The sequence below is a fragment of the Orycteropus afer genome, unplaced genomic scaffold (assembly GCF_000298275.1).
Source record: "Orycteropus afer afer isolate SDZICR_OR568_19922 unplaced genomic scaffold, OryAfe1.0 scaffold00214, whole genome shotgun sequence".
Taxonomy (NCBI): domain Eukaryota; kingdom Metazoa; phylum Chordata; class Mammalia; order Tubulidentata; family Orycteropodidae; genus Orycteropus; species Orycteropus afer.
In genome coordinates this window covers 3,129,775-3,147,716 of record NW_006921801.1, presented here as the reverse complement: position 1 = coordinate 3,147,716, position 17,942 = coordinate 3,129,775, and the positions used below count along the sequence as shown (strand labels likewise).

General features: G+C 38.9%; 1 protein-coding gene across 1 annotated transcript; it reads left to right on the top strand.

Moving 5' to 3' along the window:
- Positions 1-8,048: 8,048 nt before the first annotated feature.
- GMFB (glia maturation factor beta) lies at positions 8,049-17,305 on the top strand. Its single transcript, XM_042781986.1, has 7 exons — positions 8,049-8,105; positions 11,202-11,298; positions 12,929-12,978; positions 13,656-13,705; positions 14,301-14,383; positions 16,490-16,563; positions 17,234-17,305. Exons 1-7 carry the CDS (start codon positions 8,049-8,051, stop codon positions 17,303-17,305), a joined length of 483 nt encoding a protein of 160 aa, XP_042637920.1.
- The last annotated feature ends 637 nt before the right edge of the window (positions 17,306-17,942 follow it).

Below are 17,942 nucleotides of genomic sequence, written 5' to 3'. Positions count from 1 at the left end.
AAGTCAGAATGATTCTCCTAAAATGCGTGATGGGGGGTCAGTGGTAGAATTCTCACCTTCTATGTGGGAGAGACCGGGTTGGATATCAGGCCAATGTATCTTATGCTCAGCTACCACCCCATCTGTCAGGATTACATGTTGCTATGATACTAATCAAGTTTCAGTAAAGCTTCTAGACTGAGAATATTAGGAAGAAAGACCTGGCAATCTACTCCCAGCTCCTTAGCTGTAAGGAAAACCCAAAGGATCACAGCAGTCTGATCTGCAAATGATCATGAGGACCAGACAGTCAGGGACTGACTCTAACACACCCAGCAATACAACAACAAAATTCGTGATGACATCTCAAGTCAGTGTAAAAAGCAAAGTCTTTATAATCATTTGAAAGACCTTACACAATTCAGCCCTCCCAATCTTCTATGACCTCATCTCTTCCAACTGGCCCCCAACTCATTCCACTCCAGTAATTTGACTGCCTTCTTGCAACAACATGCATGCTCCTGTCTCAGACCTTTGCTTTGCTGTTCCCTTGGCATGGAATGTTTCTCCAGATATCCAATGACTAAACCCCACAACTTTTATATCTTTGTTCAGATGTCACCTTCCTAGAGAAGGCTACAACAAATACCCTATTTAAAATGGCAAATCCCCTACTTCCTGTTCTAAACTCCCTGTCACTACTCTTTTCCTAATATTTCTCTAACATACAATATTGTTTACCAATTTACTATGTTTATTATCTGCTACTCCCTCCTCCCATTAGAATGTGAGTTCTAGAGTGCATAGTGCCTAAGGCACTGGACTGCTAACCAGAAGGCTGGTGGTTCAAACTCACTAGCCACTCCTCAGAAGGAAGGTTGGGCAATCTACTTCCATAGTGATACCACCTCAGAAACACAAGGAGGGGTCGCTATGAGTCGGGTCTGACTCAACGGCACATAACAACAACAACAGAAGGGTAGGAACTTTAGTCTGTTTTAGAGCTCAGCACTCAGGACAGGGCTGATATATAACAGTACCTCAGTAACGATTTGTTCAATGAATGAATGGGTGGGAAAAGGTAAAAAATACAAACACACTTTAGCAAGGCACCTGATACAGAGAATGAATGACTTAGAAAAATTCAGGCCAGAAAGGATTAATCTAAATTGATCTTCTTCCCCAGTTGTTAATTAGAATACTCCATTCCTATCTATCCTTAATCTTGTATTGATGTTAAAGCTCTCTTTGTGATAAGACATTTCAGTGACCTCAACACAGTTTAGCATTGATGGGTTCTTTAGTTTTTTGTTTTGCTTTGTTTTACAGGGGCCTGCCAGGGCTATTTTCATGGAGAAAGTGCTGGAAAACACTCCAAAAAATATTTCCCCAAAAAATAACCGAGCCAGAAAGGCATTCCCAAACCTCATTTAAATATATGTAATTCTTTTCCGATTAATATATGCCATAGACTGTGCTCAAGTGAAATGTCTGTAAATAGTCTATATTCATTTTCCACTTCCCATACAATAAAAGGAATCACATATTCGTCCGTCTGACTTTCTTGTCAGTCAGTATACTACTTTCCCCAATCTCTCTTTGGTCTAATATGAGATGAACCCATTCCATAGCTGATAGCACGGATTTACTATTTATCAGGTGTGATAGATATCATGTAGCTAATCTTTTTACTTTTTCCTCTAATTCCTACCATAGATGGGAAAAGAAGATAAGAAAGGATGGGAAGAGCAGGAAAAAAAAAACTATGCTAAAGTTCTCAAATATGAATGCTCATGGAGCAGTGACAATCACTTATCTGCCACCTTTTCTTGCATGGCACCATGTGTCAAGGTCCCTGGGTATTGCAAATGGTTTATGTTTATCCATTAATCTAAAATTGGCAGTTGGAACTCACTCAGTGGCACCATGGAAGATAGGCCTGGTGATCTGCTTCCACAAAGATTACAGCCTTGAAAACCCTATAGATCAGTTCTGCTTTGTAACATATGAGTCGGAATGAACTCAAGGGCAATGAGTTTGGTTTATTGTTGTTAGCCGTGGTGGAATCAATTCCAACTCATGGAGATGCCATGTACGCAGGGCAGAACTACTGCTTTATAGGGTTTTCAAGGTTGTGACCTTTGGGAAGCAGATCACCAGGCCTGTTCTCTGTGGCACATCTGGTTTTGAAACACCAACTTTTTGCCTATAGTCCAGTGCTTAACCATTTGTGACACCTGGGGACTCCTTAGTTTGGTATACCATGTGTCAAATGTTATCATTTCTCTTGTCATAGTAAAAAGTATTATGGGACAGATCACTATGAGAATGTAGTCAGGTTGTGGAATTTTTTATAGCTAATATTTTATTAGGAGCTCTGGTAGCATAGTGGCTAAGGTACTTGACTGTTAACCAGAAGGCTGGAGGTTCAAACCCACCAGCCACTCCTCGGAAGGAAGATGTGGCAATCTACTTCCGTAGTGATACTGCCTCGGAAACCCAAGGAGGGTCACTATGAGTCAGGTCTGACTCGACGGCACATAACAACAGCAACAACAACAATATTTTATTTTTCTAATTTATGAGATAATATAGTATTGAATCAAATTAGTTGAAGAAGTTCTGGTGGTACAGTGATTAGGGTGCACGCTACCGTAAAGGTCTGTGGTTGGAACCCACTAGCCTCTGTGTAGGAGAAAGATGAGGCAGTCTGCTTCCATAAAGATTTACAGCCTTGGAAACCCTATGGGGCAGCTCTACTCTGTCCTATAAGGTCACTATGCATCACAATCCATTTGATGGCAGTGGGTTTGGTTTTTGGTTTATCAAATTAGTTTATATATTTTAAAACATCATTAAATTTTATTAACATGCCAACGATTCACTATGTTAAACATCACACACAAACTTAAAAACTTGTTCATAATTAAGTCTAATAATAATTAGAAGATTGACAGGTGGGAATTTTATTTTTGTTTGATTCTTTCATTTGTTCAGCAATAATTATTGAACACCCATGCTAGAAGTTGGGAATATGGTGTAAACTAGATGAGCTGCTGCCCTAGGCAGCTTCTTTACTGAAGGCAAGTGTAGGGATTCTTGAGTCCAGACTTGACTTCTTTTGTACTACTCTCCTCACCACATTCAAAGATGAACATGCTCCACTAAGTCTGCACCTCCTACAGTGCCTTCTTATAATGTGCCACTAGGCAGTGGTCTGGGACAGCACTCATTTAAACATCAATCATTATTCAATCTACATCAATAAATTGGAATCAACTGGACAGCATATAACGACACAACAACCAGGCACAGAAAGAATTAGAAGTCGTGCCGCCAAAGTGCTGCTTACAGTTAGCAGAACACAAGAGATACATTAAAAAAAAAAAAAAAAGACCTATAAAAGAGAAATTGCCATTACACAGGTTGTGGGGGATTAAATGACAGAATTGGAAGGGCTGGAGTCTACTTGCTAATGGGAGAAGCAGCATACAAGCTACAACTAGAAGAAAAGAAAATTTGGACGTTTAGGAAAATAGAAAATTTAAGAAAACAGGAAAGGGCCACCCAGAAGAAAAAAGAAATGTATTAACCAAGTCCGGGAAGGTGGTGGGATTCGGCAGTGGGATTCCGGAGGGTGGGAGAAAGGGAAGTATGCCTAGAAGATGTGAAGGAAATGAAATTTGAAAGGAAGGGAGCGTCAGCACACATAAGTACCATTGAAATGATTGACTTAATCACGTCACTATGAAATTGCTCGGAAAGCTCAGGGAAAATTTAGAGACCAAGAGCCTGCATGAGTTTTGAGTGTACCTTGGGACGGTAAATCCACTCTAAACCGGAAAGAACATCTTCCACTAGAGGGCAGTGGCAGGCGCTCGGTAAATTTTGAGCCACGTCGCCCGCCGTCCGCTGTCACGTGCCGGTCCGCCGTGGCCGCGTCGATGGGAGTGGGAGGGCTCTTCCAGGCGCCAGTGCAGGAAGGGGGCGGCTGCGGTGCCATTCTTAAAGGGGCCAGAAGGAAGGCAAGAGGCTGCAGACGGCCGGAAGGAAAATGGTGAGTTGTCCCGGGGGAGGGCGGGGGCCGGAGGGTTGAGCCAGCCAGCTGGGCTTTCCTGTCGCTCGCGGCGGGCAGCGCCCAGGGTGGGTCGGCGGCCGCTTCCGCCTCGACTACTGGCCTGTGCCCAAAGCCAGAGACTTTGTCTCCCTCAGCAGCCGCCGCTGCCGCCGCTAAGAGCCGCATCCTCCAACCTGGCCGAGGCCAGCCCCCACTCCTCTTCGGGCCTGGAGTAGAGCGCGGCCACTAGGGTGTGGGTCGTCCTCGCCAGTCTCCTCTGGACGGTTCTTAGTCCCTGAACAGATGGTTCGGAGGGGCCGGGGGTAAGGCCCAGCGGAAGGCTTCTTCAAACGTCGATTATCCTGCCAGGGCCGGGGCCAGGCCTAGGGCCCGGGATTTGCGCCGAGCACCCTTCGCTTCGCGAGGTTTGCGATCAGGGCTGAAATTCTGATTGCACTCTGTCGGCCTTGTCTTAGCTTTTGCGTTCTCCTTTCCGCGTTCTGCCTCTGAAGATTTCTCCTTATCCTCCGTCTCCTCGCTTTACCGCAGTTGGTAGACCTTTTGAAACAAGGCTTTAATGCTTGTCCTTAAAGTGATTGGCAAAAGCTTTAGTTTCATCGCGTTCGGGGGCTATGGCTTCCTTTCTTGTTTGGGATTTACTCCTACGCTCAAAAATAAAGTGGAGAATTAAATCATTTGCCCATCAAGGATCTTCTGGCTCCTTCCCATCGGGTTTTTCTTAAAAATATACTGTGTTCTTTTAATTAAAAACAGCACGGCCCTGCCTCTGTTCTTTCACTTCTCAGGCCACCTGCATCGAATAGGTCTTGTCATGGTCCCAAAATCCTTTAGACCTTTTTCAGTTCTCATTTTGCACGACCTTTAAGCTCTTGATCATTTTCTTCTTTCTGAAGCATTCTCTTCCCTCATGCAGTAGTTTTGACTTCTGCGATAATTGATTTTTCTTCTATTGGCCATCTGTCTCCCACGCAGACTATGCAGACTATTGTTTTTACCCTGGACATCCATGTAGGAGTCTCTAGGCTCCAGTCGCTTACCATTCTGTATCCTCTCTCCATCTTTTCTAGCTTGCAGTCAATGGCTTCAATCGCCATCTATTTGCAGATGTGGTATAAACTTGTATCTCAGATTTCATTTCTGAGGTCCAATCCAGATCTTTATATTCAGCTACTAGGTGCCTCAGAGCCACCTCCATTTATTCATAACAATTCATACTTTCCCCCCTCAAATCTGGTCTTTTCTCAGTGACCCCTAAGTCAGTGAAAAGTAGCACCAGCCTAGGAGTCAACTTGGTAACCCATTTTCCTTCACACCTCCTCCACTGGATATCCAGTCTGCCACCAGCCCCTTTGTAGTGGTTAGGAGAGAGCTAGAGGGCAGGCTACTTGGGTTGCACAACTTTGGGTGAAATACTTCACTCTCTCTAACTTTGTTTCCTGAAAAATGGGGGTTATAATAGTACCCATCTCATGAGATTGTTTTGATCACAAAGGGAGAGCCATGTAAAGGGACTAGCACAGTGTTTCTCACGTGATATTTTAATACATATTAAGTGTTAGTAGTATTCACTGTCTTCATCTTTATTCCCATCAGCCTCTCTAAGCTACTTTTCATTTCATCTGAACTGGTCTTGCTAGTTAACTAGTTTTGCTTTCTCTCTCCTGACTCTTTGCCTGTTTTCCTATTCATACCATAGCAAACGTGATCTTTTAAAAATGTGAATCTGATCGTTTTTCCTTTCGGCACCCTCCTTGATTGAAACACATTAGTGTCTCTCCTTTGCTCGTAGGATAAACCCACTGCCGCTGAGACGATTCCACTCAGCAACCCTATAGAACAGAGTAGAACTGCCCCATAGGGTTTCCAAGGCTGTAAATCGTTACAGAAGCAGACTGCCTCATCTTTCTCCCATGGAGTGACTGGTGGGTTCAACCAGTGACCTTTTTGTTAGCAACCACATGCTTTAACCACTCAGTCACCAGAGCTCCTTTGCTCATAGAATAGAGACCTTTAATTTTATGTTAACATATTTACCATACAAAGTTGTTTTCAGGGCATTATACTTACTGTTGAGAGCTCTGATGGCGTAGTGCCTAAGGCATCTGACTGCTAACCAGAAGGCTGGTGGTTGAAACCCACCAGTCACTGCCCAGAAGGAAGGTTGGGCAATCTACTTCCGTAGCGATATCGCCTCAGAAACCCAAGGAGGGGTCACTATGAGTCAGACCTGACTCAACGCAGTGGGTTTGGTTATACTTACTTTTAAGTGATTCTACTAAATTGTAAGCAGTTAGATTTGGCTAAACCTGAGACCTTTTTCTTGTAGGAAGGAATTTTTTTAACTTGCTATGATATTGCAAGGGATGAAAATGCAAAAAAAAAAAAAAAAAAAAAGGCGCTATATAAATTATATCACAACATATTTTTCTTGGTCTTTAGAATATCAAGATTGCACAAGAGGTAGAAGATAGTACTTTCATGATAACTTTATCTTTGTATAAACAAATCTAAAATATTTATTAGTTCTGATAATAGATCCTATTTTTGGTTGAAGAGAGAATGTAAATTCTAGTTTACTGACTTCTCTATCTTTCTTGAAAGATAGAAAAAAATGGAATAGGGTTGAATCATAGCTTCAGGAAGCTGCATATGACTTAGCATCTCTTCTATAAAAAGAGCTAAAAGAATGCAAGTCCATAACACCTATAAGGGTGTTTTTTATTGACTTGAACCTATTGGTGGGATGTACTTTCAGATTGTATAAGAATATATCCTATGTTGTTTTACACCTTACATATTATCAGTGTTCTGAATTGAAAGAACAATTTAACATTGAAAACATTTTCTGCTTTAACTTTTACCTTCATTTATCCAACACAGGATTGAAAGAACACACGCTTTCCTTAAATTTTTATTTTAATTTAAAATTGGAAGCCTTAATCTTATGGGTTTTAATGAGTATATATTTAGTCTTGGTCTCAGAAGTGTTCTAATTATCTTGAAGAAAGAGAGGATAATTACATACTAAAGAGACTTAAGTATATGGACCTTATTTGAAACCTGGTTAAATAAACCAAAAACGCAACCACTGCTGTGGAGTCAGATCCAACTCATAGTGACTTTTCCTTGGGTTTCCGAGGCAGTATCACTATGGAAGTAGATTGCCCAACCTTCCTTCCGAGGAGTGGCTGGTGGGTTTGAACCGCCAGCCTTCTGGTTAGCAGGCAAATGCCTTAGGCACTAGGCCACCAGAGCTCCCAATAAACCAGTTGTAAGAAATTCAGTAAAGGAAGTTTGAACACTCTTTGGATATTTGCTACTGAAATTATGATTATTTTTTAGGTAGGATAATGTTATTGTCTTTATGTTTTTAATGACACATACTATCATTTTAAGTCCGACTCAATGGCACATAACAACAACAACAACAACATGATTTTAATAGTACATATTAAAATATCTGCAGGTGAAATGATTTCTGGCATTTGCATCAAAACAGTCCTTGAGGGTGATGGTGTTGAGATGAACTAAGGGTCTATGTATTAGTCTCAAGGGGCAGCTCAGCTGATTGTCATAACAGAGTTCACAAAAATCATGATCTATGTCCTAGTGAAGGTAGTGGTATGTAAGGTCTTAAAAGCTTGTGGGCGGCCATCTGAGATACCACTACAGGTCTCTACTTACCAGGAGCAAAACATTAAGAAGGCACCCAGAAGCTCAGAGAAGAAAACAAGTCTGCGTGAGCCACAACCTGAAACTAGAACTAGATGATGCCTGGCTACCACTGCTGACAGTTCAGACCAGACTCACGATAGTTGGTCCTGGATAGAGGGGTAGAAAAATGTGGAGCAGATCTCAAATTCTTTTTTTTTTTTAAACAACAAAAACAGGTTGTATTGGGAGTTGCTCCTGGAAGGACATGACACAGGCTCAACACATCTTGGATACTTGTTCCTTTGTAAATTCTAGACTTAGGCTTGGAAAAGGAATAATGGAGTTTTATCTGAAGCAAGGGTCATCAGCATCTTCTTATCCCAATCTCCAACCGGTAATGCAGAACAACCAGTAAAAGCCAATCAATAAAAGGATTGAGAACTGTTTGCTTAGACATTCTGTGTGTTTTTGTTGCCTATCTGGCATTGAACGTTTTCTCATGGGCTAACAATTTATAACATTTATAAAGTATTTCAGTTTCTTTTCTTTTCTTTTTTAATTGTGATTTGGGTAAAAGTTTACAGAGCAAATTCACTTTCCATACAGCAGCTCACATACACTTTGTCTCATGACATTGACTGCAATTTCCCATAATGCAACAGCTCCCCTCCTACTTCCTTCGCCTAGTTACTTCTTCCCTGTGTCCTTCCCTCCCATGCACTCCTGCCCCCAAGCTGTCTCCCTGTACACACACAGACCTTCTATTCTCCCATGATTGATCTCTCCAAGAAGTGTATCTACCTAATGTAAATGTTCAGTTCATATGTCTTGTCTTTTGTTTGGCTGGAAGCCACAGGAGTGGGTTCAATTCCAGATCTAAAGGGCAGCTGGGGACGTAGTCTCAGGGGTTCCACCAGGCTGTATCAGACCAGCAAACCTGGTCCCTTTTATTTATTTATTTATTTATTTATTTTATAATTTTTGAGTTTTGTTCCACATTGTTCTCCCACTCTATCCAGGCTCTCCTACATAGATCCCCCTCTGAGTGGTTAACAGTGGTATCTGGGCACCATCTAGTCCTTCTGGTCTCATAGTCATACAGGCTGAGGATCGCATGGTGTACCAGTCACTTGGACTGATTGTTTCCATATGTCTTTGATTTTCTTCATTCTTCCTTGCTCTGGACTAGGAGAGACCCATCATTGCATCTAGATGGCCAGTTGCAAGCTTTTAAGATCGTGGTTGCTACTCACCAACGTAGGATGTTGAACAATGTTTTTGTGTAGTATGTTATGCCAATTGAGCTTGATGTCCCTTGTGACTATGGTCCCGATCCCATAGGTCTAACTATTCACTCCCTCTGGGTAGCTGGCTATGGCTAAGGAGTGACTACAACCTTGTCCCTTGTCATCTCTACTACATACCTGGGAATTCCTGCAGAACATACTACTACTACTACTACTACTACTAAAAACTTGTAGAAACATTGTCTGCCAACCCTATACAGGGTTGTGGGCACACTCACCACTGTGTGGACATTCCTAATAGTTCAGCCTGTCCACCCATCTATCCACCTGTAGATCAGTGTTTGCCATCACTGACAGCACAGTACTGTATGTGCAAAAGGGTTCATCTTTGTTGTCTCTACCTCCTCTGCACCTCTCTATGTCTTCCTCTTCCTCATTGCCACTGTGTTGACCACTCACATTTGGTACATTGTCCTTCTCTTCACCTAACCTGGTACACTCTTTAAACCTACAAATGACCTTATCCCCTGAGGTCACCTTTTAGAAAAATAGCAGAGTAAAAATGCAATGCAACCATTACCGTGGAGTTGGATCCGACTCATAGTGACCCCTCCTTAGGTTTCCGAGGCTGTATCACAATGGAAGTGGATTGCCCAACCTTCCAAGGAGTGGCTAGTGGCAGAGTAGCATACAAAATAAACAATACTACCTATAAGACCGTTAGGGTTGGTGCTCTAATGAAAAATCATCAGTATGAGACCAAAAGGTCAACTGTTACTCGAAAGCAAAGATGAGAAGATAGAAGGACAGGAAAACAAGAGTCCTGAAATGGGAACAAAGAGAGAGAATGTTGATGCATGGGATGAATGTAACTAATGTCACTGAACAATTCATGTAGAAATTGTCATGTGTGTAGGTTTTCACCAAAAATTCATTAAGATGTTATTTAAAAAAAAGAAGATTGGCTGTGTGTTGATAGAAGGCATCCTGGTGGTGCAGTGGTTAAGCATTGAGTTGCTGATCAAAAGGTCAGCGGTTCAGAACCCACCAGCCTTTCTGCAGGTGAAAGATGTGGCATCCTGCTTCTGTAAAGATTACAGCATTAGAACCTTTGAAGCAGTTCTACTCTGTCCTTCAGGGTTGCTGAGAGTCGGAATCAACTCGAGGGCAATGTGGTTTTTTATTGTTTTCATGTGTTATTAGTAATAGTGAAAGTTGAATAATAAGCGCATAGGAGTTTACTATACTAGTCTTTCTACTTTTGTATGTGTTCAAAGTTTTACATATTGAAGGGAAGAAATAAAAGATTCCCATCAACTTGTTTATAATCAGTGGTGCGATACATTTGTACCACTAAGAGAAGTGCTTTTGATCATTTCTTTGACAACTTTCTGGGGAAGTCTCAATATTGCTTCATAATTTCTAAAAGATTCTTTGAACTTTTACATTTGTCTTGCCTTCATACATTTTTAATGGCTCCTTTTTTTTTATTCTCCACAATCATTTAATTAAATTATAAACATATATTGGTCTCTAATCTTATAATTTATTTTTCATATTTTTGTTATTTATATATGTTTTTATAGTTGTGAGAGCCAAAAATGAACCAGTGTCATATTCTAAATAAACTAAGGCCATTTTCCTCTTCTTTCGGCATAGTGCAAAAACATACCTTCCTTACTTTCCGAAAGTAGACAGTGAACCTTGACCGTTCCCTTCTCCCATTCTGATGAAAAATTGTACATTATTGTGTGTCTGGTTCTAAGGAACTCTGCTGGTATAGTGGCATAGGTATTTGGCTGCTAACCAAAAGGTTGTTGGTTTGACCCCACCAGCTGCTCCATGGGAGAAAGAGGAGGCAGTCTGATTTGGTAAAGATTTACAGCTTTGGAAACCCTGGGGGCAATTCTGCTTTGTCAGGTAGGGTCACAGTGAGTCGGAATTAACTCATTGGCAGTGGGTTTGGTTTTGGTTTGGCTCTTTGAGTCATTTCTTAGCCAAAAAGAGACAGTTAAAGTATACCCTGTATTTAAGGTGAACAAATGGGTATGATTAAATAATGTAAATCCAAAGATTGATAGACTTAAAAGCCCTTTTAAGTGTTTGTTTCCCTTTAATGCTTTCACATAATTAATACTTACACATGTTAGTATAACTTTTTAAAGGTATTAGGTTTTATAACTTTAATATGTGTATATGTTAAAGTCATGGCATTTTACATGTGATTTTTTCTCCTTTTCTAGAGTGAATCTTTGGTGGTTTGTGATGTTGCTGAAGATTTAGTGGAAAAGCTGAGAAAGTTTCGTTTTCGCAAAGAAACGAACAATGCTGCCATTATAAGTAAGCTAAAAGTAATTCCCTGAATGTTGCCTAGTCTTAGTTTGTGTCGATTTACCAGTAATTGTAGCTTCATTGAGTAAATTGAATGTTTAGAAAGTGATGTTGCCTCCTCTTGGTTCATTCCCTGCCACCAGCACCGCCCCCCTTCTTTAGATTACTTCTAAAAAGTAACAACAGCTAATATCATGGGACAAGGGTGGACTGCTCACCTCTGCCATAGTCCTTTTCTGAGCTGCATCTGAAGACGATGTTCTTCTCGGTCACCTGGGGAATGAGTATTCCACATCTTAGTGACCCATTCAGCTCCATCCATAAATCTCTGGGGCCAAAATAATCTGGCCAGTCATCCTCAAAGGGAAACTTTTGCCTACACCTAAAATGGAAAAGCTTAGCATTGTGTTCAAAGTGACATTGAGTCTTACTCCAATTCTAGATTTAAACCTTAGTTTTATGGAGAGTTCTTTTAAGTGTCACTGACTACTATAAAAGGGAAGGGTGATTTGCATGTTCCTCTTCCACTGTGAGTGTGGTGTCTGATGTTAAGCAGATTTTCTTTTTATTCTTAGATAATATTTAATATGTGGGCAGATGAAAGATGAGGTAGTGAAAATGTAAAAATCTCTAGATTATGCTTAACAGAGATGTATCTGGCAAATGTGAACTAATCAAGGGTAGTTATGCCAACTTGTCATAAATTTTGGTTCTATTACAAATAAATACTACAGCATAGACATTTCTTAAAACTGAAAATGTGTCAGTGCCATATTACTGCAAAAGGTAAAGCTATTTGAGATCATAGTATATCTCACAGGATTTACTATGCACTAGTATAAAAACAAATGGTCAGTTTTTTAGGGAATAGAAGCATAGATTATCCAAAAAATGTATTTTGATTTGGCTCGGTGTTACTTTGTTATGCATGTCTGAGTATAGTTATCTCTACTGTTTTCATAATTCCCTTTCTCAGAATAATGATACATGGAATCCTGACACTAGAGATGCTGGGAATTTGACAGTTTCTCACACCTGGTCCACTTTGTCCTTGCAATTCAAACTATGCTGCACATAGACCAAGCTCAAATCACAGTCTCCCTTTCAAACTTTCTCTTATTGTCTAGAAAATTGTGTTTGAGTTACAGAGTTCTTCACATGCACAGTAGATGTTAGAAATTGTTGTAAAATTCTAAATAAATCAGGTTGAAACCAGTATACCAGTTTCTGTCAAGTTGATTTCAGTTCATGGTGACCCTGTGTCTGTCAGAGTAGAACTGTGCCATAGGGTTTTCAATGGCTAGTTTTTTGGAAGGAGATCACCAGACCTTCCTTCTGAGGCACCTCTGGGTAGACTTGAACCTTCTTTGGGTCAGCAACTCAAAGTGTTAATTATTTGTACCACACGGAGTCTCTGAATAAGCACATTAGGTGCTATGGGTTGTGGGTAAAAGGCTGACTGCTTGAAAAGCAAAACTGGCTAATAGACCATAAACTATTAACTGCTAATCAATTCTGTGCTTCTGTTTCTTGATGTTTTAATTTTACATTTAAAAAAAAAGATTGAGATGGTATGGAATGAGTAGATCAAGTTCATGTTAGAATTATATATGGTTTACTTACTATGTTTTTATTTTAGTGAAGATTGACAAGGATAAACGCCTCGTGGTACTGGATGAAGAGCTTGAGGTTTGTTCAATCAGCTAAATACGATTTTATACTTATTATTATTGCTCAAAGATGCTGTATTAGTTACATGTAGGTCTTCTAAAATGAGTTCTGCCCTAATTTAAATACTTGCTTGCTGGGCATAAAAGCATGTGGTAATTACTGTCTAAGTGCATTATCTTGCTAATTTGACCACCTTCTTTAAAGCATTAGTGAAAACCGTTGTAATAAGTGGTAGAACATAGGAATGTATGCCCAGTAAAAACAGAGTCACCTTTATAACTTGTTTCTAAAACTGGATGATTATGAAAACTAAAACCCTATAACTTATTTAGTACATCAAATTAATTTAGAGTAAAAGGAAATGAATTTTTTGCCCTAAATCCTGCATCTTTATTTCCTCTGAGGAGCTGGCTTCTCTTGTTCAGGGCTCCCTTACATTGGGAACATTAACACAGGCTGCTGTGCCTCTCAGCCTTGGGTTTAGTTAATAAATGGAAGTAAGTGGATTAGGCTTTGGTGGAAAGAGAGTTTAGTAACCTCAGTTTATATATAATTTAGCAAAATAAAATTTTACTTTGTGGCATGAGGGTCTTTGAATTTATTACTATTGATAAAATAGGTGTTCAGAATACATCCTTAAGGATTTATGGGTAAGAAAATATTTAACTGTTATTTTTTCTTTTTTATTGTGCCAGGGCATTTCACCTGATGAACTTAAAGATGAACTACCTGAACGACAACCTCGATATCCTTTTCTTTGTGCTTTAAAAAGGTGTTTTTTTTTTAGTGGTCAAGATTTAATTTGTGAAGCTCATTTATTAACTTTTAAAAGATGTATTTTATGAGATTTTCTTTTACATCATGATTACAACCAAATTAAAATAGTATGAACTATTGATGTATTATTCTCTTTGTTATAATATATAAGCTAAAAATTGAGGGGAAAAAAATCCGTATTGACAAACTCATACTTCTAGTAAATCTCTTTTTGAGAGATTATATGATTTTATGATAAACTATGTTTGGGGCCCATTTTATAATTTTGTGGAGAGAATAAATAGTGTAGGTGTGGCCTAAATGGATAGGATAGAAATTTGCTATGCAGCAATTACCCAGATGTGTATTTTCTTTCAGAACTTTGTTGGTAAGTACCTGGCTCAAAACACCATGGAAGAAAGGCCTGGCAGTCTGCTTCCACAGAAGATGACAGCCGAGAAAACCCTATGGAGCAGTTCTGCTCTGTAACACCTGGGGTTGCCGTGAGTCAAAATTAACTCAACAGCAATAGGTGCCTGGCTCAAAAAGAGCAGTAATTTTAGTTTCTTTAACTTGAGAAAAACCTTCATTGTATATAGTTATAAGTATCAGCGTGATGACGGAAGAGTTTCGTATCCTCTGTGCTTTATTTTCTCCAGTCCTGTTGGTAAGTGAATTTCTTTAAACATTGCATATTTGGCCCTGATGTAATTAAACAAATTGTATACTAGACGAATTTTATGCCCTTTTTTTTTAGATGAAAAGTGTTAAATCGCCTATATTTGAGAGGGGTGTGTGTGTGTGTGTTTACATGTATGCACATGACTGCATCTCTAGAAAGAAGTTACTATAAGGCATCTTCTCTGTATTATGTTCTTAGGGTAAATTCCAGAAGTGTAATTGCTGGGTTAAACCATATGCACATTCTGAGGATTTTGAAATGTAATGACATTTTTAAATAACGAAAATACCAAACCAAACTCACTGCCACTGACTCTCTTCAGACTCATAATAGCCCCCATGGGGTTTCCAAGGCTGTACATCTTTATAGAAGCAGACTACCTCATTTTTCTTCTGTGGAGCAGCCAGTGAGATTGAACCACCAACCTTTTGGTTAGCAGCCAAATGCCTTAAGCACTATACCATAGAGTTCCTATCAAAATTACATTTTCTTAATTCTTTTAATTCTGTTTCTAGGTTTGTGAACTTTGTATATAATTGTGGTATATACAGATTTTTCCCTGCTGTCTGAAAGTAGAGCATTCCTCTGAAACCTTTTGTAAGCTGAAATGTCATAAAACAAAGATGCAGATAGCATTAATTTGTATGGGAAAATTTTTGAGCATTCTCAGATTGAATAAATAACCTACCAAATCATACCAAATAACACATGAAACCTAAAGTAACACTAATATATAGTAAAAGCGGGACTATAAATACAAAGCTGATGCACCCACATCTGTGGAGATACATCCCTTGGAGCAATCGACCACAGGGCACCAGAAGGGCAACATTTGCATGGAGGAAATGCAGGACACACAGGAGTGCATAACTGTGAGGGGCACAGGAAGGGGGAGGTTTACTGGGCAGGGAGGGGAGGAGACTGGGTTAAGGTTAGGGATGGTAAATGAGGAGTGAAACTGAATGTACACGAAATGTTGAATGTAAAAAAAAACTCTGTAAACTTGCACTTAAAGCACACACACACACACAAAAGATAAATACAAAGCCTATATAAAGTAGAAGTAATGTATGTACAGTGCAATTTCACTTAGAATCAGAAAGACAGCACACTGGAAGGCTGAGAGGTGGTAAACACATCTTGCTGATGGGTGCACACAGTAAATTGAGATGGGGCACAAATGCTCGCAGACACAGTTCAAAGCTGTGGCAGCTTGATATTAAGTGTAGTTTCAGGGAAGGAGCTTGGCAACACCATTCTCATGCTGCTTGGAGTATGTGCTGCCTCTTTAACAGCTTGCTGCAAACAAATGCTGATGCTAGTTTCGCTCTTTTATGTGAAAGTGAAAATCCTCTTCGGATTTCTTTCAGTTAGTGAAAAAAGATACTAATGTAGGTCTTCTGTAAAACTAAAGTGGTATAAAGTGAACTTTCAGAAAGTGGGAGATAACCTGTATTTATGTTTATCTTTAAAATAGGTACTAGTATGTGTGCTTATAATCTCGAGAATGGTCTCAGAGTAGCTTAAATTGGGTATTAAAATGGATTATTAGTATTTAAGATATGTCATCATTAGACAATCAGTAGAATTCCTACTGCTGCCACCATTCAAAACCACAATGAAGTTTCTACTCAATGAACTTCTCTAAACTTTATTCTTTTTATCTTTCACTTTGCTCTTCAAATGTACTGCAGTATATTTTAAACTCAATATGTAAGCAAACTAACTTTATCTTCTGAGCACAGCTTCCTGTCCACTGGCATTCAGCCATATCGAAACCTTACACATTGAAGGCATCTATAAAGTTGATCTTGATATTTAATGTCAAAACGAAGATGGCTTTTGACAAGTATTTGCAAGCCTCTAAAAGTTAGCATCTGTCTGCAGAAGTATAATGTAGTTACATCTCTTTGTGCTAGCAGTCTGCAAGATAAGACTTTCAAAATAGAACGCATACATTTAGTCTGAAGTTTTTGTAAACTCAATAGGAAAGGATGTCCTAAATGTGTCATTTTTAAAAAGTAAATGATGAAAACTTGTCATTTTTTTCAAAATCTATGTTTCATTTCCACACTGATCTCTGTTTTCCAGGATGTAAGCCTGAACAACAGATGATGTATGCTGGGAGTAAGAATAAGCTAGTCCAAACAGCTGAACTAACCAAGGTAGTTTTTATATTTGACTTGCTTGTGAGACAGTATTTTCCCTTAAAAAGAAAGGGTTACTATAGGAGAAAAAAGATGGTGTAATCCAAGACTTTGTTCTATTTTATGATGACTAGCTCTTAGATAAGTTACTTACATATTAAGTACCTATAGAATATAGAGCTATAGCTAAAATAATCTGAAGGGCTAAGCATGTTCTTACGCAGTTGAAAGTTATTTAGACCAGAGCAAGAAACTAGTCAAAGCTTTATCAGGTGAAAATAGGACAGTAGAAGTCTTTGAACCAAAAGGTGTTTTTTTGAATTGAGAACTGTAAGTTGACTAAAAGAAATCACTTTCATTCAAAATCTAATCAGCTTTAGAAAAGCCACTGTTACTGTTGAATCTTTTGAGAGATTTTATTTTCCGTAATGTAATTTCTAGTAGGTAAAGGTGAGTATAAGTTTCTGTGCTTTTAAGAGAATTTTGGTTTTATGCCATTTTGATTATTAAACTTTTATAATGAATACTTAGCATGTAAAATAATTAAAGCACTTTCCAGAAAATATATTGAAGGTGATGTCATGACCAGTATGAAAGGAAGCAGAATTTGGTATTTAATACGCAAATATATAATGTATTTGATTTTTGCTTTGAGAGTGTCAATTTTAACCTGATTTTTTTCCTCAAGGTGTTTGAAATAAGGAATACTGAAGACCTAACTGAAGAATGGTTACGTGAGAAACTTGGATTTTTCCGCTAATGTGAACTTCTGTGTTTCTAAAGTATTTATGTATTAACCTGACCATACTGGAACCAGACATAAATACTTATTTATGCCTAAAAATGCACTGTTATTTACAGTTTGTTTCCTGCAGTAAAGAAAAATCTTCGTTTGTGCAAAATTTGAACAAAGAGGAAATTACCTTCATAGTAATGCAACTTTGTAAAGTGTTTCCTTATATTTGTAATTGTTAGGTGGACTACTTTCTCCAGGGACTTTTTGCACTCTTGTGACTAATTTCTATAACTTATGGTTCAGAATTTGTTACTATTTACAGACACCATTGGGAAGTGGATATTGGATTGTGATAGACAACAGTTGCCTCCTTTTGACAAATACTGGATATTAGCAGTTTATATATGAAAATAATATCACTTGTGAAATCTTTGAAATTAATTTGAGATTAAAGACTTGAGTGACCTAATTTTGAGCCATGAATACTAATGTACTGTAGTGCAATCTATATTACGAGTACATTTTTCATCAATTCCATACCTTCTTTTTTTTCTGATGTCTTTTTAATCGAGTCTAGAAACTATGTTCAGCAATCATTCTTAAAGCCTGGAAATTAGATTTTATGATAAAGTAATGACTATGACTATTAGGTCTTCTTGTT

Bases quoted from the DNA above. Each gene is read 5' to 3' on its own strand.
- GMFB (XM_042781986.1), top strand. From the start codon at position 8,049: ATGGAGTTTTATCTGAAGCAAGGGTCATCAGCATCTTCTTATCCCAAT. The intron at 8,106-11,201 runs GTAATGCAGAAC...CTCCTTTTCTAG, and splicing joins CTTATCCCAATCTCCAACCG to AGTGAATCTTTGGTGGTTTG. The intron at 12,979-13,655 runs GTTTGTTCAATC...TTATTGTGCCAG, and splicing joins TACTGGATGAAGAGCTTGAG to GGCATTTCACCTGATGAACT.